Here is a 27,007-nt window from a genome sequence, read left to right as displayed (position 1 = left end):
TACATGAGATTATATAAATAATGGTATGTAAAGAAAGCCCCTTTTGTCCTGAAAAAAACAATATATAATGTGTATTGGAACAGTAAAGGAGAGAGCGGAAAATTACAGCTAAACACAAACACCACAAAAGTGTAAAAAGATGCCTGGTTGCAAATGTACAACATCGCAAAAACAGTCCGGTCCTTAAGGGGTTAAGCTTAGAAGACAAACATACCAAATTCTAAAATCGCTCCACATTAAAAGTTTATTTTACTCCTTGTGTTTTGTGACCTGTAACTACCAAAAAAAACTGAAAATCCCAGACACATTATATATTCTGCAAATCATAACAACTAAATGAATTTATTTTTAATTACTTTCCTTAACCTGCACTAATTGTGCACACATTATTATTGCAAAAACTGAAGAAAAAAAACAATATTTTTAAATTTTTGGGCATTTTTTTGTATTTTTTTTTATAATAAATAAGCATTTATATATGTATATGTTACATCAATTTAAAGCCCTTTTTGTCCTTTAAAAAAACAGTATATAATATGTGTCGGTGCAATAAAATAGTAAAATGCAAATTGCAGTTGAACGCAAGCAGCAAAAAATGTGAAAATTTCTTGGGTCCGTAAGTGCAAGACAAGCTTTTGAAGCTGTGTCCTTAAGGGGTTAATTCCAGTTTTATTGGTATATCAGTTAGTCAGGGTGGGTACAGAAAGAAGGGGAGGGAATTTAAACATGTGTTGCAAGTTTTCAGCTTCACAGTGGTTATACACAACAGAGTGACATTTCGTTCAGTATTACATCAAGCATGGTACAAGGTAGTATAGGAGAGGAATGCATACATTTACGTTTCAATATCAAGAAGATGTCCTAGGTCCTCCCATACACAATTTATCAGTATTTAAGTGTGTCATGCCTGTGATTTATATAATTCTCATAAATTCTGCTGTGTATGTTCTTGAATGCATATTCTGGAATAACTTAGAACTGGGTTCGGGGGTTAAACGATTCGGTGATTGGTCTGGGGTGGGGGGTTGAGGGGGTTGAGTGGTAGTAGTTACAATGCGATCTTTACTTTCAGCTTACATTTGGTTATGACTGGTTCTGTTTTTCTGCCTAGTATTGTATCCATGGTTCCCATGTGTTTAAATATCTATTGCGCTTGCCCAGTGTGGACCAGTGGAGGTTTTCCATTTCTCTTGTACCTTCTACTCTTTCTATCCACTGGGGTCACTGTGGGGGTTGTGTTTTGTTTCCAATATACTGGAATGAGTTTGTTTGCTTCACCCAGCAGTAACCATAACAAATGTTGTTTCCCTTTATCTTGAAAGGATTGCGGCCAACCCAACAAGACCTGGGAGGGAGTTAGGGAGTGTTATTTCTAGAATCTTGTTAATTATTGTAATTATTTCATTCCAGTAGTCTTTTATTTGTGGGCACTCCCACCATATATGTCCCATGGTGCCCATTTGTCCCTCACACCTCCAACACTTGTCCGAAATAGTTGGCCAGAACAAGTGAAGCGGGTCTGGTATTTTGTACCAGCGGGTAATGCGTTTGTAAAAGAACTCCCGTCTAGACAGACTGATAGACGCTGACATGGGCTTTGTGAAATTGTATTCCCACTCTTGGGGTGACATATGGATGTGGAGTCCCTTCATCCATTTCCGTTGAGTGAGTGGGTTTTGATCTTCCTGTGCTGTCAGAATAATTTTGTATATTTGTGAGTGTACGTTTACGTGTATAACTTTTCAAAGGGAGTTAGTTCCCTAGGGGTCCAGTGAGGGAGTACTTTCTGGGTCAAGGTATGTTTCAGTTGGGAGCATCTTAGCGCTTCTGTAAGTGAATGGTGTCCTCTATGTCCCTGTAGATTTATTATTTGGGGGAGTGAGTCTGTCGTTAGTATGTCTCAGAGTTGTGGGTCTGATTTTCCCACTCGGTTCGTCAGTATCACCGCTCCTTTCCCTCCTAGGATGTCTGTGCTATAGGGTACAAAGGTGAAATGCTCTGGGATAGCTTCCATGGTGTTTTGTGGAGTCTCCATTTGTTTATGATGTGGTGGATAAGGGGGTGCGTGGTTTTCGAGATCTGTTGGAGGTGACAGGTTTGCCATGGGAGCGTAGCGAGTGGTATGGAGGAGAAGCTTTGTTCCAATTCGTACCACGCTTTATTGTGTGTGATATCTGCCCATTCCCTCACTCTGGTGAGTAGGACTGCTATTTAATATTTGTAAATGTGAGGTAGGCCTAGGCCACCCCCTCTTCTGTTTCTGGTGAGGACGTCATACGCTAATCTTGATTTTTTTTTTTTTTTAAGTCCCCAAACGAATGAAAGAAAATACTTTTTCAATGTGTGGAAAAAGGCATAATCCAGTGCAATCGGCAGGGTTTGGAACATATAAAGGATTTTCAGCAGGATCATCATCTTCAGGATGTTGACCCTTCCAAAAAGCGAGAAGTGTGGTTTGTCCCACTGTTTCAGTTTAGTGGCTATATCATTCAGTAGTGGGAGATGGTTAATTTTATATAGGCCTTTGATTGTAGGTGTTAGTTTGGTGCCCAGGTAAGTAAGGCCCGAGTCTCTCCACTTATAGTTATAGAGATCCCGAAGTCTAGTGGTTCGTGTTGTATTTAGCCCTTACTCCCATTATCTCACATTTGTCCGCATTCATTTTGAAGTTTGAGCATGCACTAAATTGGTCTATTTCTTGTTTAATATGGGTGAGTGATTGCTCTGGGTGTAAGGGTGAGGAGTACGTCGTCCGCAAAGGCAGAGACCTTGATCTCTCTCCTTCCCACACAATAGCCTTTTATGGAGTTGTTTGACCGAATCGCTGTTAAAAAGGGTTCCATGGTTATAACAAAGAGAAGGGGTGACAATGGGCACCCCTGTCTCGTGCCATTGCTGATGGTGAATGAGGGCGAATTCTGTCCGTTGACTCCCACGGTGGCAGAAGGCCCTTCATAAAGTGATCGTACCCATGTTATATAGTTGGGGCCCATTCCCAGTGTCTCCAGAGTGGTAAATAGGTAGTTCCAAATCCACTCGGTCGAACGCCTTTTCGGCGTCGACCGAGAGTAGGACTGTTGGGGTTTTAGTGTCTGAGGTGCCATGGATAAAATTAAGGATGCGGGTGGTGTTGTCTCTGGCCGCTCGGCCAGGTATAAACACGGCTTGGTCTGTATGTATTAATCCAGGGAGAAGGAGCTTAATTCGGTTAGCCAGTATTTTCGCGAATAACGCGAATAACATCTAGATTAATCAGGGATATGGGCCTGTAGCTACTGCATAGGCTCGGATCTTTGCCAGGTTTGGGTAATATAGTGATCGATGCTTTCAGCATCGGTGGTGGTAATCTTCAGTGCGAGGTTAGGCCATTGAGTACTCCCAAGTAATGAGGAGCTAAGATGTGTCGAAAGGATTGGTAATATCTGGCCGTTAAGCCATCAGGACCTGGGCTTTTGCCTTTTGGGAGTGTTGATATTGCTTTTTGTAACTCCTCCATGTCGATGGGCAGTTCCAGTAGGTCGGTCTGGTGTGGGGTTAGAGTTTTCTGGAGGTGGGAAGAGACGTATGTTTTTATATCATGTTGGGAGCTCTTTGGCGTGCCTAGGTTATATAGATTACTATAGTAGTCTCGAAATGCTTTAGCTATGTCTTCTGTTTTGTCATGGCGGGTACCCTCTGTTGTTTTAATGTGGGAGATGTATGTCTTTTGGCGTTTGTCCTTCAGTGCTCTGGCTAGAAATTTCCCGCTTTTATTACCATGTGCGTAGTACGTCCCTCTGGTCAATTTGATTGCCCTATGGGCCTTTATTAGGAGGATGTTTCGTAATTCCATACGAAGTGCCGTTAAGGTGTTAAATGTGTCAGGTGAGGGGTCGGATTTATGTTTTAATTCTGCTTTGGAAATTTCAGTTGTAATCACCTGAATTTTAGCCAGTCTTTCCTTTTTTATGCGTGCCCCCCATTTGATTAGGACACCCCGTGTTATACCTTTATGTGCTTCCCAGACCCAAGTGTCTGCAGTGCCTTTGTTGGTATTTTCTAAGAAATATTTGGGGATGGAGTTTTCAAGGTCATCTATTACTCTAGGGTCATCTAGCAGTGCTTCATTGAGCCGCCAGGAGTTGACGGGTGTTCCTATGTCTGGGAGAGATAGTGTGAGGAATATCGGGGCATGGTCCGACTAGGTGATTTGTCCAATGGATGCCTCTTTCAGGAGTTGGAGGTGTCTGTGCCCCATGAAAAACATATCTAGTCTAGAGTAGCTGTGCGCCACTTGTGAATAATATGTATAATCTCTCTCTTGTGGGTGTGAGATTCTCCAGCAATCCTATTAATTGGTTAGTATGTAGTGTTCTCTGAAAAATGATTTGTTGGTGATTGTGTGTCTTTACTGGCCGTGGAGCTGTCTGTGGAGTGGTCTAAGACCATATTCCAATCCCCCCCTAGTACCACCACCCCCTCCGCAAATTTCTCCAGTTTTCTAAGGCATGTGTTTATGAAAGATACCGGTTTGGTATTGGGGGCGTATATAGTCGCTAGCGTAAATAGCGTGTTGTTCAACGTGCCTTTGATAAATAAGAATCTTCCGGAGGGATCTAATTTTGATTGGTGAAGTGTGAAGGATCTGTGTGAGGATATTAGGATTGCAACCCCCTCTAGACTTGCCACCTTGGTAGTTACTAAAATATGATTGCCCTATCGTTCTGGCTCTCAATTTAGGAATTAGGTCTCCTCTGAAGTGTGTTTCCTGTAGAAATACTATGTCAACCTGTCGTCGGTCTATTTCTTGTACCAGTATTGTGCGTTTCTCGGGTGTGTTAAGTCCCCGTACATTTAGGGACACAAATTTAAGGTCAGCCATTAATGAATAACTGTATATGGGTGTTTGTATCAATCGCTTGATAGTTTGAGCATCTGCACCTGGTGAGGGGATAGGGAGGGAGCGAGGTAACATAGGATGGGGTGAAACCTGGAGGATTATGTACATAAGGCCAGGGACGTTTTGCCTTGGGAGGCAAAAAAAGCCACCCCCAAATGCCCAGGGCAAATGCCTTGTTAGCCTTGCGGCTAACCGACAAGCCAGGCGGGCGGCTATGTGAAAATCCGTGCGGGCGGCGCTGGCGAGGGAGCACTTACCCCTGAGCGCTCTGCTCAGCTCTCTCGCGCGCTGCCCGCAGAGTGATTCTAGGAGCCGGAATATGACGTCATATTCCGGCTCCCAGAATCACTCTGCAGGCGACGCGTGAGAGAGCTGAGCAGAGCGCTCAGGGGGAAGTGCTTCCTCGCCAGCGCCGCCCGACCGCCCAGCAGCCACTGGACCAACAGGGAGAGGAAGAACCCCCCCGCCCCCCCCAAGCATTCCCATAGGTAAGGAGGCTGGGGGCGGAGAGTGGGCAAGTTAAATAAAAACAAAACAAAAAAAAACACGTGTGTGTGTATTAGTGTATGTCAGGGAGTGTCTGTTAGTGAATGTGTGTGTGTCTGCTAGTGACTGCATGTGTCTGTTAGTGAGTGTGTGTGTGTGTCTGCTAGTGACTGCATGTGTCTGTTAGTGAGTGTGTGTGTGTCTGCTAGTGACTGCATGTGTCTGCTAGTGACTGCATGTGTCTGCTAGTGACTGCATGTGTCTGCTAGTGACTGCATGTGTCTGTTAGTGAGTGTGTGTGTATTTAGAAGGTGGGGTGGTGCGGAGGGGGTGCGGGTTTTGTCCTGCCTAGGGCAGCACAAAACCGGGATACACTACTGCATAAGGCATGTGTATCACATGCGCTGCAAAGATGGTGTCCAGCACACAGGATCATTTGATCCTGGGTGCTTCCTTCGACACCTCTTGGGGGGTTAAGTGACATCGAACCTTCAGGACTCGGCCTGTGTTCTATAGTATAAGTCATATATAATGAAATACAGTGTTTTCTTAATAGTCTATGGTATCGTGATCGTAGTGATCCATAAGATATTAACTTAGATGAGTTCCCGGTTCCGATGTGGCCTGGGCCCGGGTCCCAGAGGAGACACTGACCCAGGCCACCCGGAAGTGTGGCAGTTTTTATGCAAGTAAACATATTATAACATATTATAATGCATTACGAAATGTGGCATGGCGCCAATAGGATAGTGCTATTGTATGTCAAAAAGGCAAATTTAGCAGACTGAAAGGATATAGTAAGTCTTTCACGGTGTTCTGTGTATCGTGCCCTTTGGTGTTGTTGTGAGTTCATTGCCCAATGGGGTTCGTTTTCTCCTCTTTCTGGGAGTGCGTTGCCATCTAGCCCTTTGGGGGAGCTGTCTGTCTTTCTCCGATGGCGGGCCTGTTGGAATGCTAGTACCTCAGCAGGGGTTGTGATTATGTGTGTGTTCCCCTGTCGGTTGACCATCAATGCAACGGGAAATGACCACCTGAATCTTATGTTGCGTTCTGACAATGCCGCTGTAACCGGGCACAGTGCTCTCCTTGCTATTAGTGTCGATTGTGCCAGGTCTTGAAAGATCATTACTTTGTGGTCGTTGTGTGTCAAGTCTCCAAGTTGTCTGGCCTTTTGTAGTATAGTTTCTTTAAGGGGATAATGATGCAGTCTGCATATGATGTCCCATGGTTTCTCATGGGGTAGTGCTTTGGGTCTGACCGCCCTGTGTGCTCGGTCAAATTTTATGGCTGTGTCTTGCGGCCTGCCCAGTATTTAGTTAAAGAGGCTTGTGAGTGTGGGTATTAAGTTCTCTCTTTCTCCCTCTGGAGTTTCAGGTAGGCCTCGTATCCGGAGATTGTTGCGCCTAACCCTGTTGTCCAGGTCTTCTGTTTTCTTTTGCAGGAATAATATGGCCTCATTGTGGACATGTTGTAAGGATTGCATATTTGTTAAATGTAGGGCTGTCGTTTCTCCCTCTTCCTCTAGTGTTTGCACTCTGTTGCCTATATGGCTTTACCTCTTCATGGAGTGATTGTAGTTTGTCCCGCAAACATTGCCTCGAGGTCTGATTTGGATGGCAACTGTGTGAGAAGTGCCTTTAAATCGGGTCCGTCTGTTGAACCATGAGAAGGAGCAGGGCTGGCTGGAGTGCTATAGGTGGGGGATTTTCCCGCCGCCATTTTGGATTGCGGATCAGACTCCGATTTTTCGGCATAATACCGCCTTAATGAAGTTTTGGAAGCGGTAAATGTTGTGGATGGTGTGTTACCAGTTTGTGCCTTCATTTTTTTCGACGCCATGTCGTCGTAGCTGCGGGGATTCCTATGGATTAGGCCAGTCCTGAGCGGAGCTCAGCTCTCATGCGGCCATTCACTCCCGTGTTCAAGCCACGCCCCTTTTTGGTCACTTTTGAATGCTGGCGGTGCTTTCACTCTGGTGGTAGCATGAGATGGCGTCTACAACCCACACAAGTGGCTCAGGTAGTGCAGCTCATCCAGGATGGCACATCAATGCGAGCTGTGGCAAGAAGATTTGCTGTGTCTGTCAGCGTAGTGTCCAGAGCATGGAGGCGCTACCAGGAGACAGGCCAGTACATCAGGAGACGTGGAGGAGGCTGTAGGAGGGCAACAACCCAGCAGTAGGACCGTTACCTCCGCCTTTGTGCAAGGAGGAACAGGATGAGCACTGCCAGAGCCCTGCAAAATGACCTCCAGGAGGCCCCAAATGTGCATGTCTGCTCAAACGGTCAGAAACAGACTCCATGAGGGTGGTATGAGGGCCCGACGTCCACAGGTGGGGGTTGTGCTTACAGCCCAACACTGTGCAGGACGTTTGGCATTTGCCAGAGAACACCAAGATTGGCAAATTCGCCACTGGTGCCCTGTTCTCTTCACAGATGAAAGCAGGTTCACACTGAGCACATGTGACATCCTCCAGCATGACTGGTTTGGCAGTGGGTCAGTAATGGTGTGGCATTTCTTTGGGGGGGGGGCGCACAGCCCTTCATGTTCTCGACAGAGGTAGCCTGACTGCCATTAGGTACCGAGATGAGATCCTCAGACCCCTTGTGAGACCATATGCTGTTGTGGTTGACCCTGGGTTCCTCCTAATGCAAGACAATGCTAGACCTCATGTGGCTGGAGTGTGTCAGCATAGCATTGATGCTATGGACTGGCCCGCCCGTTCTCTAGACCTGAATCCAATTGAGCACATCTGGGACATCATGTCTCGCTCCATCAACCAATGTCACGTTGCACCACAGACTGTCCAGGAGTTGGCAGATGCTTTAGTCCAGGTCTGGGAGGAGATCCCTCAGGAGACCATCCGTCACCTCATCAGGAGCATGCACAGGTGTTGTAGGGAGGTCATACAAGCACGTTGAGGCCACACACACTACTGAGCCTCATTTTGACTTATTTTAAGTACATTACATCAAAGTTGGATCAACCTGTAGTGTGTTTTTCCACTTTAATTTTGACTGTGACTCCAAATCCAGGCCTCCATGGGTTGAAAAATTTGATTTCCATTTATTTTATTTTTGTGTGATTTTGTTGTCAGCACATTCAACTATGTAAAGAACAAAGTATTTCCGAAGAATATTTAATTAATTCAGATCTAGGATGTTATTTTTGTGTTCCCTTTATTTTTTTGAGCAGTGTAGATTTGATTACACAGCCTTGCTAACTAACGTCCATTGAAGAAAAAACAGCTAGCTTGCATTGTATGTTTAACTATAATATAAAATGGTGCACGTCACTCACAACACATGTAATATATACTGCTAATATGTCTAATGAAAATCACACGTGTGAAAAGTTATGTTTCTGTTTAACTGTCCGCATATGCCCTGCAAAAATTTCATTAGTTTCACAGAATTTGTGTTCTAAAATGTATCCATTGGAATACATTCCAATAATCTATTGAAGAGGGGTGGGTAGTTGAGGTAGTCATATTAGCCCTGCTTTAGGTAAATGTGGAATCCCTTGTTGCTTATATTATTTTATAAAATGCATATTGTGCACATATGAAAAACTCGTTTTCATTTTTATGAAATATTGTTTTGATTACTTTTGTTAATGGTTTTTACTATTTTATCATGTATATTATACACATGCAATACCTCCTAACTCCTGTGTGCAGAAATTTTAATTTTAATTTACTCACAGGTACAGTCCTCATCAGAAGCGGAAATGGGCAACTTATGCTGGTGTCTCAACAAGCCCTAGCCAGAGCCCAAGCACAGGTGCAGAACCCTGGACAAAGGCCTCTTGTTTCTACAAATACTCCCACTGTACAACTATGTACCATACAGGTAGTGATTTACAGCTTACTCTAATGTATTTCTGTTTATCCTAAAAAATTTGAGCTTTTTTAGTCCCAGTTAAATATTTAAATAAACCAGTTACCAATTTTGATAACCTTTTTTTTTAATCTTAATATGGGACCTGGTTTTGTTTGAAGTGTGACGTATGATTGTGATTTTATAACATGACAGGAGGCTTCGTATTTGCTTAAGTCTCTCTTTACTAGAACTCCACAGCAGCACAGAAAAAACAACCAATCAGAAAAAAGTTGGGTACTATAAAACTCCCCTCCTCATGCATCATTTCCTCTTTCTTTCTTTTCTTTGGTTTTATTATGATTTATTATGATTTATATTTGGTATCCTAGTATATTTACTTAATTTGTTATACTGTACTTATTTATTTAGTATCATATGTTTTCTACTTACTATATATTTTATGTTATATATTTTGTGTTTAGTTATATTTTTCTGATATATATTTACTTCTTACTGCTTAGGTAGGTTATGTATATTGTATTTAGATATATTTATTATGTTATTGGGACTCCTACCTTTTGATTTTTGCTTCCCCTGTCTTCTTGGGGATTCCTTTCTTTTTATGTGGTGGTTTTAGGGGGGTTCTTGGGGATTCCTTTCAGGCTGCTTCCCCCACCCTCGCTACCCCACTCTCTTTGTCCCGCCATTACTATCCGCGGGCTGCATGCGTTGTATCGGGGTTTCAGGAGACTAGCCTCTGGCTGCCTCCTGATTTCCCGAACCCTTTTGTGACTCTATCGGCAACCGAGGTACTCGCGGTCGGACGCGAGTACCCGGCGGCCGCTGCGCTCACCCACGTGGCCGCCCGCCACGCTCAACTTCTTCTAAGAGCCGCGGGCGGCCGACCGGGTGGAGGAGAGTGCGCCTACTCGCGGCCCCTCCTCCGTCCACGGTGGTCGGATCTCAGCTATTGTTGCCCTGCTGAGATTCCCCGGCGGATTTCTACAGGTTTGCCATAGTTTTTCTTCAGATGTGAAGTTTTTCTTACAGTGTATATCTCACAGATTACTGTGAATCTTATGGCATTTTACTTATCAGATTTCTGAGTTTCTATGACATGAGTTTTATTGGCATATTATATCTAAGATTGCTGTGAATTTTGCTGACAGTGTATATCACAGATTGCTGTGTGTTTTTACTGACCGTGTATATCACAGATTGCTGTGTGTTTTTACTGACAGTGTATATCACAGATTACTGTGAGTTTGCTGTCAGTGTATATCACAGATTACTGTGAGTTTGCTGTCAGTGTATATCACAGGTTGCTGTGAGTTTTGCGGACAGTGTATATCACAGGTTGCTGTGAGTTTTGCGGACAGGATATATCACAGATTACTGTGAGTTACAGGTATATATGAACTCGGTTATACAGGCTCTGTACAGGGTGTATACAGTGCCAGTTAGCTCTAGGATTCATCTGCTTCTCAGTATATATTTTTTCTGGTCCAGCTTTGAGGTCTCAGATGAGACTACTCTGGTATGAATTCTCTGTCCGTGACATATTTATAAGCTAACAGACCTGGCTCTGACTCAAACTGGTAGGGGAGACCAGTCTATGCTGATACTATACAATTTTATCCGATTCTCAGGGAAATTCATTGAGTTGGCTATCGTTAGCCCTACTCCTGGAAGCGTCCATGGTTACAATACCCTTCAGGTGGTATGATGGTAGTCTATAATAATGATAAGAAATTTCAAACAGATCTGTGTGAGCATGGGCATACCAATTTACAGTTTAAGGAGAGTATTACTCTGTGTATCTTACATTCATGGACATGATAGTCACTGGAACAACTTCCGCTTATACCCAATACAGCTGGAATACCACTATTTGCCTGCTGGGCATTTAGGGACTGCCAGTCCCGGTTCAGGTTATTCACACGGCATTACGCTGTCTAAAAGGGTTGGTGTCTAGCGGTCCTATGTCACAGGATGCTCTAAGGATCTACAATTCCTTTAGGGACCTCTACCCAAACTCAGAGGTCCCCATTACTCATTCAATACTCATTGTAACGGAATTGGATGGCGCTATATATAAATAATATAATAATAATACACAACCCAGGATTGGCCTGCTATGTCTGTACCCCATTGATTGGCCTGCTATGTCTGTACCCCATTGATTGGCTTGCTATGTCTGTACCCCATTGATTGGCCTGCTATGTCTGTGCCCCATTGATTGGCCTGCTATGTCTGTGCCCCATTGATTGGCCTGCTATGTCTGTGCCCCATTGATTGGCCTGCTATGTCTGTGCCCCATTGATTGGCCTGCTATGTCTGTGCCCCATTGATTGGCCTGCTATGTCTGTGCCCCATTGATTGGCCTGCTATGTCTGTGCCCCATTGATTGGCCTGCTATGTCTGTGCCCCATTGATTGGCCTGCTATGTCTGTGCCCCATTGATTGGCCTGCTATGTCTGTGCCCCATTGATTGGCCTGCTATGTCTGTGCCCCATTGATTGGCCTGCTATGTCTGTGCCCCATTGATTGGCCTGCTATGTCTGTGCCCCATTGATTGGCCTGCTATGTCTGTGCCCCATTGATTGGCCTGCTATGTCTGTGCCCCATTGATTGGCCTGCTATGTCTGTGCCCCATTGATTGGCCTGCTATGTCTGTGCCCCATTGATTGGCCTGCTATGTCTGTGCCCCATTGATTGGCCTGCTATGTCTGTGCCCCATTGATTGGCCTGCTATGTCTGTGCCCCATTGATTGGCCTGCTATGTCTGTGCCCCATTGATTGGCCTGCTATGTCTGTGCCCCATTGATTGGCCTGCTATGTCTGTGCCCCATTGATTGGCCTGCTATGTCTGTGCCCCATTGATTGGCCTGCTATGTCTGTGCCCCATTGATTGGCCTGCTATGTCTGTGCCCCATTGATTGGCCTGCTATGTCTGTGCCCCATTGATTGGCCTGCTATGTCTGTGCCCCATTGATTGGCCTGCTATGTCTGTGCCCCATTGATTGGCCTGCTATGTCTGTGCCCCATTGATTGGCCTGCTATGTCTGTGCCCCATTGATTGGCCTGCTATGTCTGTGCCCCATTGATTGGCCTGCTATGTCTGTGCCCCATTGATTGGCCTGCTATGTCTGTGCCCCATTGATTGGCCTGCTATGTCTGTGCCCCATTGATTGGCCTGCTATGCCTGTGCCCATTAAAACGGCCTGCTATGTCTGTGCCCATTAAAATGGCCTGCTATGTCTGTGCCCATTAAAATGGCCTGCTATGTCTGTGCCCATTAAAATGGCCTGCTATGTCTGTGCCCATTAAAATGGCCTGCTATGTCTGTGCCCATTAAAATGGCCTGCTATGTCTGTGCCCATTAAAATGGCCTGCTATGTCTGTGCCCATTAAAACGGCCTGCTATGTCTGTGCCATTAAAACGGCCTGCTATGTCTGTGCCCATTAAAACGGCCTGCTATGTCTGTGCCCATTAAAACGGCCTGCTATGCCTGTGCCCATTAAAACGGCCTGCTATGCCTGTGCCCATTAAAACGGCCTGCTATGCCTGTGCCAATTAAAACGGCCTGCTATGCCTGTGCCAATTAAAACGGCCTGCTATGTCTGTGCCCATTAAAACGGCCTGCTATGTCTGTGCCCATTAAAACGGCCTGCTATGTCTGTGCCCCATTGATTGGCCTGCTGTGTCTGTGCCCATTAAAACGGCCTGCTATGTCTGTGCCCATTAAAACGGCCTGCTATGCCTGTGCCCATTAAAACGGCCTGCTATGCCTGTGCCCATTAAAACGGCCTGCTATGCCTGTGCCCATTAAAACGGCCTGCTATGTCTGTGCCCATTAAAACGGCCTGCTATGTCTGTGCCCATTAAAACGGCCTGCTATGTCTGTGCCCATTAAAACGGCCTGCTATGTCTTTGCCCATTAAAACGGCCTGCTATGTCTGTGCCCCATTGATTGGCCTGCTATGTCTGTGCCCATTTGAATGGCCTGCTATGTCGGTGCCTATTTGAATGGCCTGCTATGTCGGTGCCTATTTGCTTGGCCTGCTATGTCTGTGCCTATTTGCTTGGCCAACTATTCTGTGTCCATTCGTTTGGCCTGCTGGGCCTGTGCCCTTCTGACGGGCCGGCTCTATTGGTGCCGAACCCCTTTTGGCCGCAGGCCTGGGGGAATATCACGGAGAAAAAGCCAGTGCCCACCAATGACATGGAGATAGGCAGCTGTCCAGACAAGCACCATTGCCATACTATCCAAGAGGACACCAGTATATGGCCATCTGAATATGGTGGGAAGGGTGAAGGCCCTAAACCTCATGCCTGAAGGGCAAGGTTTCTTATGAAGACCCCGGACACACATCCACGGTTTACGCCAGACCGGCGACGGCACATCTCCAAGGAGAACTTTGCACAGGCAAGAACCGGTACTCAGACACCTACAGGAGAACGCAGTGTTTTCCTTGTCTTTAACAACTAACTCCGTATCTGCCTCCCGGTATCCATATAGGTATCAGTAGTTATTCCTGCGTAAGGTTAGCTCTTTGCCCTGTTCAGTGGGGCTTACTTGTCTTGCCTTCCGGCCTGCTATTTGCCTTCTAGCTGAAATAGAATTTGCGTTTTTGCTCTTATCTACGTTATTGTTTTTTTTTTTTTCGTGACTTCCTTTTCGCTCGGGTCGTCGAAAGGCCTGACTTGACCTCCTCCGACCTCCCGGGCGCTCGTGGATTGCAGAGAAAATCTGCAGCTTTCCTCAAACTACCAACGGTCATCCTGGACCCCGCGCGCACGGGATCCGGGCGGTCAGTTGGTAGTTTTCCATCGTTGCTTCCGAAGATTGCCCTCAGCCTTATGCTGATATTGGTAATTGGTGTACCCTGCAGTTGGTCACCCTGAGTCTCTAGGGACTCTAGTTTGGATCACAGGAGGGTGCGGCCCTCCATCACCTCGATCCGAGAATATTTCATCTTCAGGAACAGAGCGCGAACCCCTCTCAGATAAGGAACCGGACACTGTTTTGTTATTAGAGGGCACAGCCCTCCCTCAACCTCAGCCAGATACTGAGCTGGATACAGAGGACATGTTTGGAGGACACGTTCTCATAGAGAGAACCGGTCACGGATGTAGACTCTACTGTTTGTTTATTTACGGGTGCGGCCCACTCAGGCTATCAGCCGAAAGCTATCACGATATTCGATCACATTAGTAGAGAGCGCGGCTCTCTCATACACTCGACGCTCTACAGTGCCGGCCATTTGTTCATCACACAGGCTTGTACCTATGCAAGACATCGATGACTACATGGAGGGACGTCCCTCCTGCATTCAATTAGATCTGACGTCCGTGCTACTGATTTCATTATAGAGGACTGCCTGGTCATGCAAGATATACATATTTAGACTGGATCCCTCTATTCTATCTCCTGTAAGGGATCTACTGGATCCGGACCGCTGTAACACACGTGAGACATTCTCACAGAGGTATAACGGGGGGAGACTCCCACTTATTTACACACACTCCTGGAGATGGTACGGCTAACGGATGGACCTCAGGTATTACGTGAGTGCAGGTCTTGGTATATTCTGCACCATATAAAACAGAGGATTGCTTTCTGTTTTGGATATCCAGACCATTACGAACAACTGCGCAGACAGTTTCTCCCATATTTAGATGACAGGAGATATGGAGACCTTCATGGAGCAAACAGGCACTGCCTTGCTCGAGTACCAAGATTAAGGAAGGCCTATTACCCGGTCTGAAGGTAAACCATTCGCATGCATCACATGGTAAGACCGGAAACCCCAGTTGTCTTGAGTTCCCCGGTCATTACGATCTTGATTAGATGGCAGGACTGCCCCATCTCCTCGGAACACATACCTGGTGAACAGGGTTCGGAGATGGTGGGTCCTCCGTCTATACTCTATTTATCCCTCACGGGAGCCGTTTTGTTTTGGATTCGCGCTAACCTACTTTTCAACTACCGTCAAGGAGACCTACAAGACTTTATGGGGGTACCTGGTGTGCCCCGACTCCTACACAGACATCTTTCACTCTTAGACGAGGACATATCTAGATGGAAATCTGCACTCCGGTTTGCACTTCCCATCCCTTTGAAGATTTCTGGGATTCACTATTCCCAGAATAGTCAACCACCGTTCCTCCACACAAGCTCAGTCCGGAACCCTGAATGGACGTCCTTTTGGAGTCTTTCCTCTACCACGTCCGAGGATTACACAGTCCACTTGGAATATTGGAATCACTTATTATACGACTAGTTTGACCACACTCTTGCCTGCATTATAAATGTATTCTCGGATGAGACATCTCACCGGGTAGGCCAGGCGGGAACGAAAGATCCTACTCGGTTCTATTGCGATTTGGTGGTGGACTTAGGCGCATTCCTTGAGATTGAAGATCTGCCTGCAAGGCCACATTGCCGGCTGACCCTGGCACGATCGGTGGAGCAACCTTACACATCAAGAGTTGAGACATTGTGGCAGTGTCTTATCGCGGCCCTAAGTCCGCAAATGACCGTCGACATTATAACTGCAGGGAAATGGTTAATAGGTCAGCTTTACAGCTCATGGACCAGCTGGTAGGAAACAGGGCGCAACCCCACCTACTCTGGATCTATCAGCGGATGAGTTTTTTTCCGTTTTTGGGATACTTCATCAACTGGCATCTCCATCGATCGGTGTATTGTCCTCTATCGCAGTTGGAAAGTCCATTTAGGATTGCTCGGGTAGCTCCGAGAATAGGTACCAGCGAAACAAACAGCGTTGGATTTGTTGACTGAGCGTTAAAACAGCAAATACGAAGCCTCCTGTCATGTTATAAAATTGTAGATTATGCTAGCTTTAGTGTACCTATAATCTTAATTTTATTAATGACAGGAGGCGAGTATTTCCCACCCATTCTTATTCCTCCCTTGTTTTATGTTAATAGTTTGGATTAATCAGGTACGTATGCAACTCTGCTTGTTGTTTCTGCTACCTGTCGCCTGTTCTTATGTCTATTTTTTCATAAGTAGGGTTGGGATATCTACATATTAAGGTAATTTTGGTTGCTACATTGGGTGCACACATGTTTATTCAGAGTACTTTTCATTGGATAATCAACCTGTTTGATTCTGTTTTTTCTCTCGTTTCTGTTTACAGTCCATCAACACTCAGGTTTTGCAGTTCTTCTCGGATGGCGGACATCGTTGTATTCATCGTATTTAGGACTTTGTTTCTTCCCCATTGTTTTCTGCCTTTTATTCTGTTTTGTCGCAGCTTGAAAGAGGAAATGATGCATGGGGAGGGGAGTTTTATAGTACCTAACTTTTTTCTGATTGGTTGTTTTTTCTGTGCTGCTGTGGAGTTCTAGTAAAGACAGACTTAAGCAAATACTTGCCTCCTGTCATTAATAAAATTAAGATTATAGGTACACTAAAGCTAGCATAATCTACAATTTATAGACAATGTGACTGTTAGGATTGGTTTCTGTTTCTTCTATGTTGTGTTGATGTTTGAGGATTTTCATGGCTCCTTTTATGGACTGATGAAGGCTGAGTAAGAAGTTCTGTCTTTGTCGAGAAATGCGTCAAGAGAATTTGGCACTGGCTGCTGTTACAATAGTCTATGATCTTGCTACAAGAATACAAGAGATGGATCACTATACAAATAGTCTTTGACAGTGGCGGTCGCAGGGGTCGTAGCTCAACTGGGCCTGTCACTCCAGGGGGCCCTGCCACCTTGCCGACCCCTGTGACCGTGGGCCGTTGGCATAGCTTCAGGGCAAGTGCATGCGGATGCCGGGTGACTGGCAGGAGGAATGCTGTGCTGCTTTCCTCCAGCAGGTCCCTTTGTGTAATATGGCCAAGTTGACCTTGGGTAGAGGGGTCTCTCTTTCCCTATGTATTGCAAGCATGTACAGGAGGAGGGGAGAGGGAATGAGACACATGGAGGAGCAGGAGTTTGGAAGTGACAGGCTGTTTGTCACTTCCTCCCAGCCAACATCACAGGGGCCTGGTCAGGCTCTTAAAGGGCCACTGCGCCCGACCAGGCCCCTCTTTAACAATAAGAAAATAATACCCATCGGATGGTGTCACGAGCGTGGGCTATAGGCCCAGCCGCGACAGTGGGGGGGAGTGTGGAAGTGACAGGGTTAATGACACCAGACCCCTGGTTACCTGTTGCTAGTCCCAGCAACCACTCAATTAACCCCTGAAATCCCTTCTACACTAACCCCCTAGTACACCCTTTACTGCTACTACCAAGACTTTTAAACCCGGGCGTCTTAGGTTACCCCACACACAGGAGAATTATAGAATCACAGTTCTACTGTTACTGATCAAACACATATAATTAACCCTTTTTGGTAACGTGTTTACCTGAGCTTTCCTCTGGAGAGTGAAGCTCATAGAGAACAGAGACACAAGCTGATTTAAGTAAACATTTAATCTGACAAAAAAGATTCAGTGCTCAGTACAAAATACAGAAATAAATGACATACAGATAACAAATTGCAAAACGGTACATAAAATAAAAAAGGAGAAAACACAAGAAATTCCTTACATGTATTTGCCCCATATAGAATTCTTGTGGGAGCCTTAGATGGTATAGGTCTCCTAGAAGTTGCTGACAAAAGAAAAAATGAATAACTGACTCCCTGGATAGTCCAGCAGCCTCATTATATATCTAAACTAGTTGTTTCTCAGTGGGCAGACCCCTGGGGGGAATCAGAGGGGGTTGGTCTGGCAGTTTATTGCCCACCCTATGCAATTCCTTGTGTCCAGCTCTGGTGATGGCTTTCTAAATGTGTTATGGTCTAGGCCTGGTGCAAGATCAAAGACCACAATAAATTTCATCCCAAGGTTTACAAAAAAAAACAACTCTTAACATATATAAACACACATCAAACACCAACTCATGCTTTTGGCATGACAGGTGGCCTTTAGTACATGGGCCCCCTGAGGCAGGGTGCCCCGTTGCAGCTGCACTGGCGGTAGTTCTGCCACTGTGTGAGACAGGTGGAGAGATGGGAGACTGGTAAAGAGACAGAAGTGAGACAGGTTGAGGGGCTCAGGGATTGGGGAAGGAATGAGACAAATGGGGGACAGGGCTTGCTGGTTTATTGACTCAAGCCTGTAAAATGAAGAGTGCATTTTCATTTGTTTTATTTATCTATTTGTCGATCTATATTCCCTTTTTTTTTTTTTTTAAAGAATCCCAGAACACCCCTGCAATCAAACTTGGCACACACAGCTGTGAAATCTGTACCCTTGCCACCATTATTAACCACGGTTTCCCTGACACCTACTTTTCAAAAAGGACCTTCTGTATTGCAGGTTTGCTTTATTTCCTCTTGTTCAGTAGTTTGTATTTTTAATTTGCTGACAACAGTTTGTGCTAGTATTTGTATTGATCTATCATAAATAGGATTGTTTTCTTGGATGTGTATATATGTCCATTTGTTGACCTCTTATGCAGTAACACCGCAATTTATTCTCCACAAGTTACTGGAGTGATCTGCATTTTGTGTGTATAATTTAAGCATAAGCAAACATATGAACTATAAGTTTAAAATATATTTACTAGCACTTACCATTTTTAATATGTAATAATTTAAAAATGTTATGTGGCATAAACCATGCAGTAGTATTAGAGGTCATGGTTTTATTTTTATCCTATATAGACACAAAAAGGAATGAGATACGGCTGTGCATAATGAGATCAAAGTGAATAAATCGCCAGAATAGGAGCCTGCCCAAATTGGTTTGGGTGGCTATACGTCTCCACTCTCCACTGGAACTCCAAGTTTTTATCCTAGTCTGGTGAAATTGCTATGCTTAACATAAGTGCACCCCTGGTGGTCTGTAGAAGAAAAACATGTTCCTGTGAAGTTGGTTAACTTACACCAAAGATACAACTTAAAATGAATTTGCAACTAGTTGCACTTTGTAAACAAGTGTATGTCTGTTTGCATATCAGGCTAAGTAAGGTGTTCCTTGACCGAACAGAGAAAATTAAAGTTCTATTATTTTATTTCTGTGTATGCTAGAAATACATTTTTACAAATATCATAATTGAAACACTTTGTTGATGCAAGACATTTAGTTTGATTTTAATTGAGTGTGCAGTTATAAGAATTTTTATAGTAGCTCATCTGTAACGTTTTAAAAAACCTGTAAACCAAATATTTAAATCATATTGAATGAAGCTTGTGTAGCTAACCTGTACTTCCTTATTAAATAAATGTTACACACTTCAATGGATACATCAAGCTACCATTGGACAGGTGGGAGTTACACAGCATGAATCAAAGTATCTATTTAGTGGTTAATATTACAGGCTTTTCTGCCATTTTTTTTTTTTTTGTCTGTGGCTTTATTTAATAATGTTGCTCCATGACAGCCGCCACCACACTGGAAAAAGTGTGTATAAATTAAGCATAAGCAACATATGAACTATCAGATTAAAATATATTTACTAACACTTACCATTTAATATGTAAAATTAAAAATGTTATGTGGCATAAACCATGCAATAGTTTTATTTTTATCTCCTAGTCTGGTGAAATTGCTATGCTTTATTGAGAATTCTTCTAAAAAAATAAAAAAATTCTATTTTTATAAATGTTGTATATCTACACCTCGCCAACTAGGATTTTATCTAGAATTCTTAAAATGGCAACAAAAGGTGAAGAAATGTGAAACACACCCATGTAAGATGTATGTTAATGATTGCGTAGAAAACATCAAATGCCATGTCTACATTAGTAACATACATTGTAGAAATCAAGGAAGCTTTGCTTGAAAACCTTTCTGGACACATCATTTTACAAAAAATAGTAGTATTCTGCAAATGCAGAATATTTTTCTGTGTAACTTATATTTTTCTGTTTAACTTTTTTTTTTCTCTTTTTTTCTTTGTCCTCCCTTCAGTCTACAGCTGCATCAAGCAGTGTTGTCAAAGTCTCTTCTTCTCTTGGGTGTAGACAGAGTACTACTGCTATTGTGCCTACAGTCGTCAAAATTGGCAAGCCTTCCACTCCACAGACACCAATGGCTAACCAGGAAACCTCTACAATTATCATTAGGGCTAGAGCTCCTGAGGCTACTGCTGCATCAACTGGCAATCCAGCTGCTGCCCCTCCAGCAGCCATGGGAGTCTCTGCTACCTCTGTTAGCTCACCCAGAAGAACTTTGGCATCAATAGTTACACCTGTTACGATCAATGCTTGTACCTCAGCTGTAATCCCAAAAAGTACTGTTATTCCTTCTTCTTCAACACAACACATCCCAGTTTCTGTTAAAACATTTACCTCGTCTAGTAGAGCTGCCTTCAAAGCTCTAGATGGTTCAACATTTGTTCAGACAGGTGCAACCACAGACGCAGGTGTCAAGTTAACTGCTGTTAGCACCACAACTACAGTAGTTGGAACGTGTAGCCCAATTATTTCATCCATTAAGGTTCAATCTCCTCTAATTACACCAACTATTTCTGGAGATAAAGTGTCTGGTCCTGTTACAACTCAAGTGCAAGCGATTTCTCAATCACCTGCTCCTTTTGTGATGACCAGCAAAGTGGAACCTGGAAAACTGCCACAAAGTGTGCCATCTGCCAATTCTACAGTAAGAACAACTTTTACCCCACTGTAAAAAAAATCTAATGAGTAATCACATATTTGGAATAGATAATGATCTGGTATGATGAATTTATTCTTCATGAAATATTTTGATAGCTTCTACTGTGGGATCTTGTATATTGCTACTTTTCAGTTATCCACCCACCACTCAGGACAGATAGGCAGTTGAAACACTCATCATTCTTGCATGTCTTCTAAAACTGTTTTAGTAAAAAAAAAAAAAAAAAAATGTAGTTGCTTACCTGATGAACATCTGCACCAGATCAGCGCTCCATCTCGTAACCAATGTCATTCCGTGGGCGGGGGCCTCTGGGGATTTCACTGATGATGGATGTTTTCACAGAGTGTCCGAATGTCCAGTGTCAGTTGGACAACAAAAAGTCTGTTAGCAACCAGGATGGCAGTCGTAGTCCTACAATGTAATTATTGCAGTTTCTCAAACTGCAATGATTACCATTTCAGGACTAAGTGGGACAGGGACACTGCACCCAGACCACTTAAATGAGACTAAGTGGTCTGTTTGCCTAAAGTGTCCCTTTAACAGTGGCTAAACATTTCAACTACTTTAACTGTATCATTTCACGTTGACCTCTAAAGTATTGCTGCACATAACATATTTGCTCAACGGTATTTCACTGTCATTCTACTCGTCCCTATTAAGCAATTACGTTAACCTCATTGTCAAATTGAACCAGAAAATGCCCCACTCATCTGACTGTCACTGACCGCATGCTAACAAATCAATGGAATGCTGCAATGAATGCAGTATTTAGTTAAAGAACTTTCATGCTCCATTCCAGGAGGAACTGCCTATCTTTTCAGTCACCTGTGGCTGATACTGAAAGCTTGCCTGTACGATATACTCCTCAGCACACATGCAAAAGCTTTGAAGATTCTAGTTGCTTTGAGTGGTGGGTGACAACTAAAAGTATACTGTTGGCACATACCATCAAAGATGGCTCATTTATTTTTCAATGTTGACTTCTGTTAATGAAAGAATCTGTGTATATTGCCTACAATGTCTGGTTTTGAGGTACTGGTGTGTGTGTGTGTGTGTGTGTGTGTGTGTATATATATGTGTATATATATATATATATATATATATATATATATATATATATATATGTGTGTGTGTGTGTGTGTGTGTGTGTGTGTGTGTGTGTGTGTGTGTGTATATATATATATACATACACACACATATATATATATATATATATATATATATATATATATATGTAGGTATATATCAGATTTTTGTCATCTTATGTAACCGTTCATTTTACTTTTTACATTGCAAGAATAAATAAGCTTTGTATCGCTTTGTTGAAGAAAAAATTATTTCAGAATTTTTTTTTCTTTGTTTCTCTGTAAAAAATTATTGATCTAATCTTAACAATTTTAACTTTGATTTTAGGAAGTAATAGACAATGTGAAGAAATGCAAGAACTTCCTTGCAACATTGATTAAACTTGCATCAAGTGGTCCACAATCCCCCACTATGGGAGAAAACGTGAAGAACCTAGTGAAGAACCTGCTAGTAAGATTTTACTTAAAGTGTTTTGTTTTTGTTTTGTTTTGTTTTTTTCTTTATTTGCAGCAGCATGACTGGATTTGTCAAAAAATAACAATATGTATGTTAAAAGTATAAATGTACAATAATATTTTTAACTAAAAGTATTCAATTCAACAATTAATACAATTTACATTGACAAAGCATGCTTTTCTTCTTTGCTTTCCCAAATGTTAGAAAATAGATCCATGTACATTTGAAAATGTGTCAAGAAAATGTCAGCAAAATCCCTTAAGTCAAAATATGAAGTGAAATAAGATATTCTTTAAACACTTGGGTACTGCTTATCGAGAGGGATATCATAAAACATAATTTTGTGACAGTCATCAAATCTGATTTTTCTAACTTTAAGATCAATATACAAAACATGCAGGTAAATGGTATGCACAGAGTATATTATTCTATCAAGTGTGATTTTTAGATCTTTGTTTAGTTTTGTAACTCTGTTTATGCTCAGGATACAGAGGAACTATAGGCTTAAGGTGTCTCTGAAATGACTAATTGTTTTCTTCCATGGGGTTATGCATTGCCTTGGAGTATGCACTTGCAGGAACCTTTACATTTTTAAAATAGTGTTCAGAGTAAATAGAAAGAGTACTTGCAAATGCAGGCACAAGCCAGAGGATAGTTACCTGCAAACACTGATACAGAGGTCAGAGTTTATCTATAAGTAACGTGAGAATACAAATATTAATGCCCTATTTCTTCTGGAATTGTAAAGCTTTGCCAGAACCCAATATGTTTCAAGGTTTAATTCCCAGTGATGAAAAATAACGAATAGTGTAGTTAAAAAAAATATATATATTTTATTGGCAAGCAGCTAATGAAACCACAATAGAGCACTGATTATATAAAAGCTTTATATAGGCTTACATAACTTCTCATTGGTCCACATCATCTCTTCGACTCCAAAAAGTAAAAGAATGGGATCGCCTAGGTGACGTGGGTACTTTAAGACCGGATATGACCTTTCTCAATTTAATTATACATAAGGACTCACCATTGGAGCGGCTGCGTTTTAATTATTATGGTAAGTATGTTTGGCCTGCACAAACTGAGCAAAGGATTTGTTCAGTGTCGAACGGGTAAGTATTTCCTCCTTCACCTCCACATATCTGTAGAGTGTGCAACCTGTGAAGAGGAGTTGTTTGACACTATTATTATTATTATTATTAACATTTATATAGCGCCAACAGATTCCATAGTGTAATATTATTAGAGGGGGTATTTAACTATAAATAGGACAATTACAAGAAAACTTACAGAAACAATAGGTTGAAGACGAGCTTACAGTCTATAGGAGGTGGGGTATAAAACACATTCGGACAGGAAATAGCAATCAAATTAGGTGGGAGTGAAGCAGAGCTGGAGGAGAGAGTAGAGTGCTGCCCTTTAGGAGAGAGTAAGAGACAGGTATGTGAGGTAGAGGTTAGTCTGGGAGGCCATAGGTTTTGGTAAAGAAATGGGTTTTAAGGCACTTCTTAACCCCTTAAGGACACATGACGTGTCTGACACGTCATGATTCCCTTTTATCCCAGAAGTTTGGTCCTTAAGGGGTTAAACGATTGGAGTCTAGGGGAGTGTCTGAATGCGGTAGGCAGGCTATTCCATAGGAAGGAAGCTGACCGCGAGAAGTCCTGCAAGCGCGAGTTGGCTGTATGGATGCAAGCAGCGGACAGAAGGTCGTAGGCGGAGAGACCTAGAATGGGCATACCTATGGATCTGTGAGGAGATATAAGAGGGGCTAAGATTGTTCAGTGCTTTATAGGTATGAGAGGTGAGGTGTGAGAGGACCGACTAGAGAGGAAAATCAGTCTGGCGGCAGCATTCATTACAGACTGTAGTGGGGCAATACGGCTATTGGAAGACCAATTAGGAGAGAGTTACAATAGTCCATGCGAGAGATTACTAGAGCATGGACAAGCTCTTTAGTAGCATCTTATGTAAGAATGGATGGATGCGGGCGATGTTTTTAAGGTGGAATTGGCATGATCTGACAACAGACCGGATGTGAGGCTCGAAGGTGAGGCCAGAATTAAAAGTAACACCAAGACCACGTGCTTGTAAGGATGGGCTGATATGAGTACCACCAATCTGAAGGGAGAGTGAGAGATGAGGATTAATATTAGAAGGAGGAAAGACCAGAAGTTCTGTTTTGGAAAGATTCAGTTTCAGAAAGTGGGAGGACATCCAATCAGAGATAGAAGAAAGGCAAGAGGTGACACGTTGCAGGACATCAGGGGAGAGGTCTGGGGAGGAGAGATATATCTGGATGTCATCAGCATACAGGTGGTATTGGAATCTAAATGAGGTAATAGGTTTCCCAAGAGAGGCAGTGTAAAGAGAAAATAGAAGGGGACCAAGGACCGAGCATTGGGGGACTCAAACTAAGACAGGACGAATGATGGAGGTATCATTAGAAAAGGAGACACTGAATGAGGGTTGGGTGAGATAGGAGGAAAACCATGAGAGGACAGAGACCGAGTGTTTGAAGAGTTTGAAGAAGGAGAACATGATCAACGGTGTCAAAGGCAGCAGGGAGGTCAAGAAGAATTGGTATGGAGTAGTAACCTTCGGATTTGGCTGTGATAATGTCGTTAGTGACTTTGATAAGGGCAGTCTCAGTAGAGTGGAGGGGGCGGAAGCTGCACTGAAGAGGGTCAAGGAAGGAGTTGGAGTTGAGGAAGCAGGCCAGACGGTAAAGACTTTAAACAATGAAGTATCATGACACATTATGTTTCTCAACATTGAAAGACATTAACTCATGATTGGGTGGGGGGGGACTTTTTGAGGCTTACTTGTTACACCCCAAGCTGGTGGGACTGTCCAGAAAAAGTGATGTGTGAAGCCTTATGTGAATGCAAAAAGAAGGTGAACACCAGACTTCAGTAGATAATTTTTTACTTGTGTTGGTCTTTGTCAAGACTGGGTGGTGGGGTGAGGGGGAAAGTTACAAAGCAATGTGATTAACTCTCTATACAAAAATGTGAATATTTAAAAAAAAAATAGTTCATAAACATATTGGAACCACGTTTAAGCCCATAGTAGTCCTGTTGATTTGAAAATAAAATACCTGCAAAGGTAAAATATTTTTTCTCTAGGATCAGGTATACTAGGTGAAGTAAGAATTCCCTTTTAGTGCCCTCAATACCCAAAGCAGGAAGGGCATTTGTCATGATTGTTGTCATGGAACAACAAATGTAATCCATGGAGGCCCCATGGATTGGGACAGATACCACAGGATGCATTTTGTGGTCTTGTAGAGCTTCGACACATCAGAGCATTTTTTGTAACATTAGTGGACCTACATGATATTAGGCAGGTGGTTTTAATATTGTGGCCGGTCAGTGGTAGTAAAGAATTATCTTTTATGACTTTAAAAGAGGCCTAGTGTGTTCCTTCAATGTCACATGGAACTTTATGGGAGAAGTCTTTTAATGAGCAACATTCAGCATATTTCATTGTATTTAAGTACTTCTCAGTTACTGACCAGGGTCCTTTCTTATGAGCTGGTCGTAGAGTGAATTGGTTGGTGAGGGAGTTAAGGGATTCCCCTAACATAGAAGAATGCAGCAGAGCAGGGAATCCCTCTAATTCCCACGACTGCTCGCTCTTACCACCCCGTGAGAGAGCTGGTCGTAAGTACGAGCCATTGTAAAGCAGCTAGGTTGCTAAACAAGGACCACCTGTACTGACATGCCTTTTGGAAACTTTTATTTTATTGTTATCCTTTCCTAATTCAAGGATTCAAAAATGGAGCCTGAAGAATTTACTGCAAAACTCTATAAAGAACTGAAGTCCTCACCACAGCCATACCTGGTGCCTTTTTTGAAGGTATTTTCAGAATGTATTATTTATTTATTTATTACAGATATTGACAGTGTGATGCTTTAAGAGAAAATGTCATATTTAATTGTAATTAACATTTTCTAGAAGAAGCAATCTAACCACTATAAACACGATAGCTTATTATAGTTGTGCTATTAGTCTATGGACATTGTTCTCCAGTTTCCATTTTAGAGAGGTATGGCAGAATATGGAGCTTTCCAGTCAATCATATCCTGCCCCTCGGCAGCAACGTGCATGATGATGAAATTAAACCCCTGATAGACTGAGATTGCTGTGGTGGGATAATGGTACCTTAAGATGGAAACTTACAGTACAATTCCTTTTAGCAGGAATATAATTGAAATAGCTGGGATCGTTTTATGCATCTATACTATTAAGTATACATTAAAATAATTTTGCACTAGACATTTCTTTTTTTTCTGTTTTTGCAGACATATTTTAAAACAAAAAAACAAACCTTTAGTATAAATCACAATGTAAAAAATTGACAGTCTTCATCTTCAAAGATCTAGGAACAGGTTTAACAGCTTATAGCATGATTAGCAATCTGGTAACTGTTATTTGGATTTAGTCTCTAATAAGAAATATCTCCTTCTGCCTAGCAGAGTGAAAGCATTCAGACTCTTTTGAATTATTATCTTTGGCAAAAAATGATTAACAAGATAAATCTGATCAGTGGGTGGAGCACTAAATAATAGACATGTGCAACAGTGAAATTTCGGATGAATGATTTCATACTAAATAAAAACTTAATTTAT

At 42.8% G+C, this 27,007-nt stretch overlaps 1 protein-coding gene across 1 annotated transcript in view; it reads left to right on the top strand.

The window, feature by feature from the left end:
- Positions 1-27,007, top strand: part of TAF4B (TATA-box binding protein associated factor 4b) — a 191,752-nt gene that overhangs the window by 60,037 nt on the left and 104,708 nt on the right. Inside the window, exons 2-6 of the mRNA XM_063451451.1 lie at positions 9,071-9,216; positions 18,408-18,530; positions 20,127-20,816; positions 22,245-22,367; positions 26,145-26,234. Of these exons, the coding sequence (XP_063307521.1) occupies positions 9,071-9,216; positions 18,408-18,530; positions 20,127-20,816; positions 22,245-22,367; positions 26,145-26,234 (1,172 nt within the window). The remainder of the gene's footprint in view (positions 1-9,070; positions 9,217-18,407; positions 18,531-20,126; positions 20,817-22,244; positions 22,368-26,144; positions 26,235-27,007) is intronic.

This window comes from Pelobates fuscus, chromosome 4, assembly GCF_036172605.1.
Source record: "Pelobates fuscus isolate aPelFus1 chromosome 4, aPelFus1.pri, whole genome shotgun sequence".
NCBI classification, from domain to species: domain Eukaryota; kingdom Metazoa; phylum Chordata; class Amphibia; order Anura; family Pelobatidae; genus Pelobates; species Pelobates fuscus.
The sequence above is the reverse complement of the archived record's forward strand: the minus strand, read 5'-3'. Positions and strand labels throughout refer to the sequence as shown.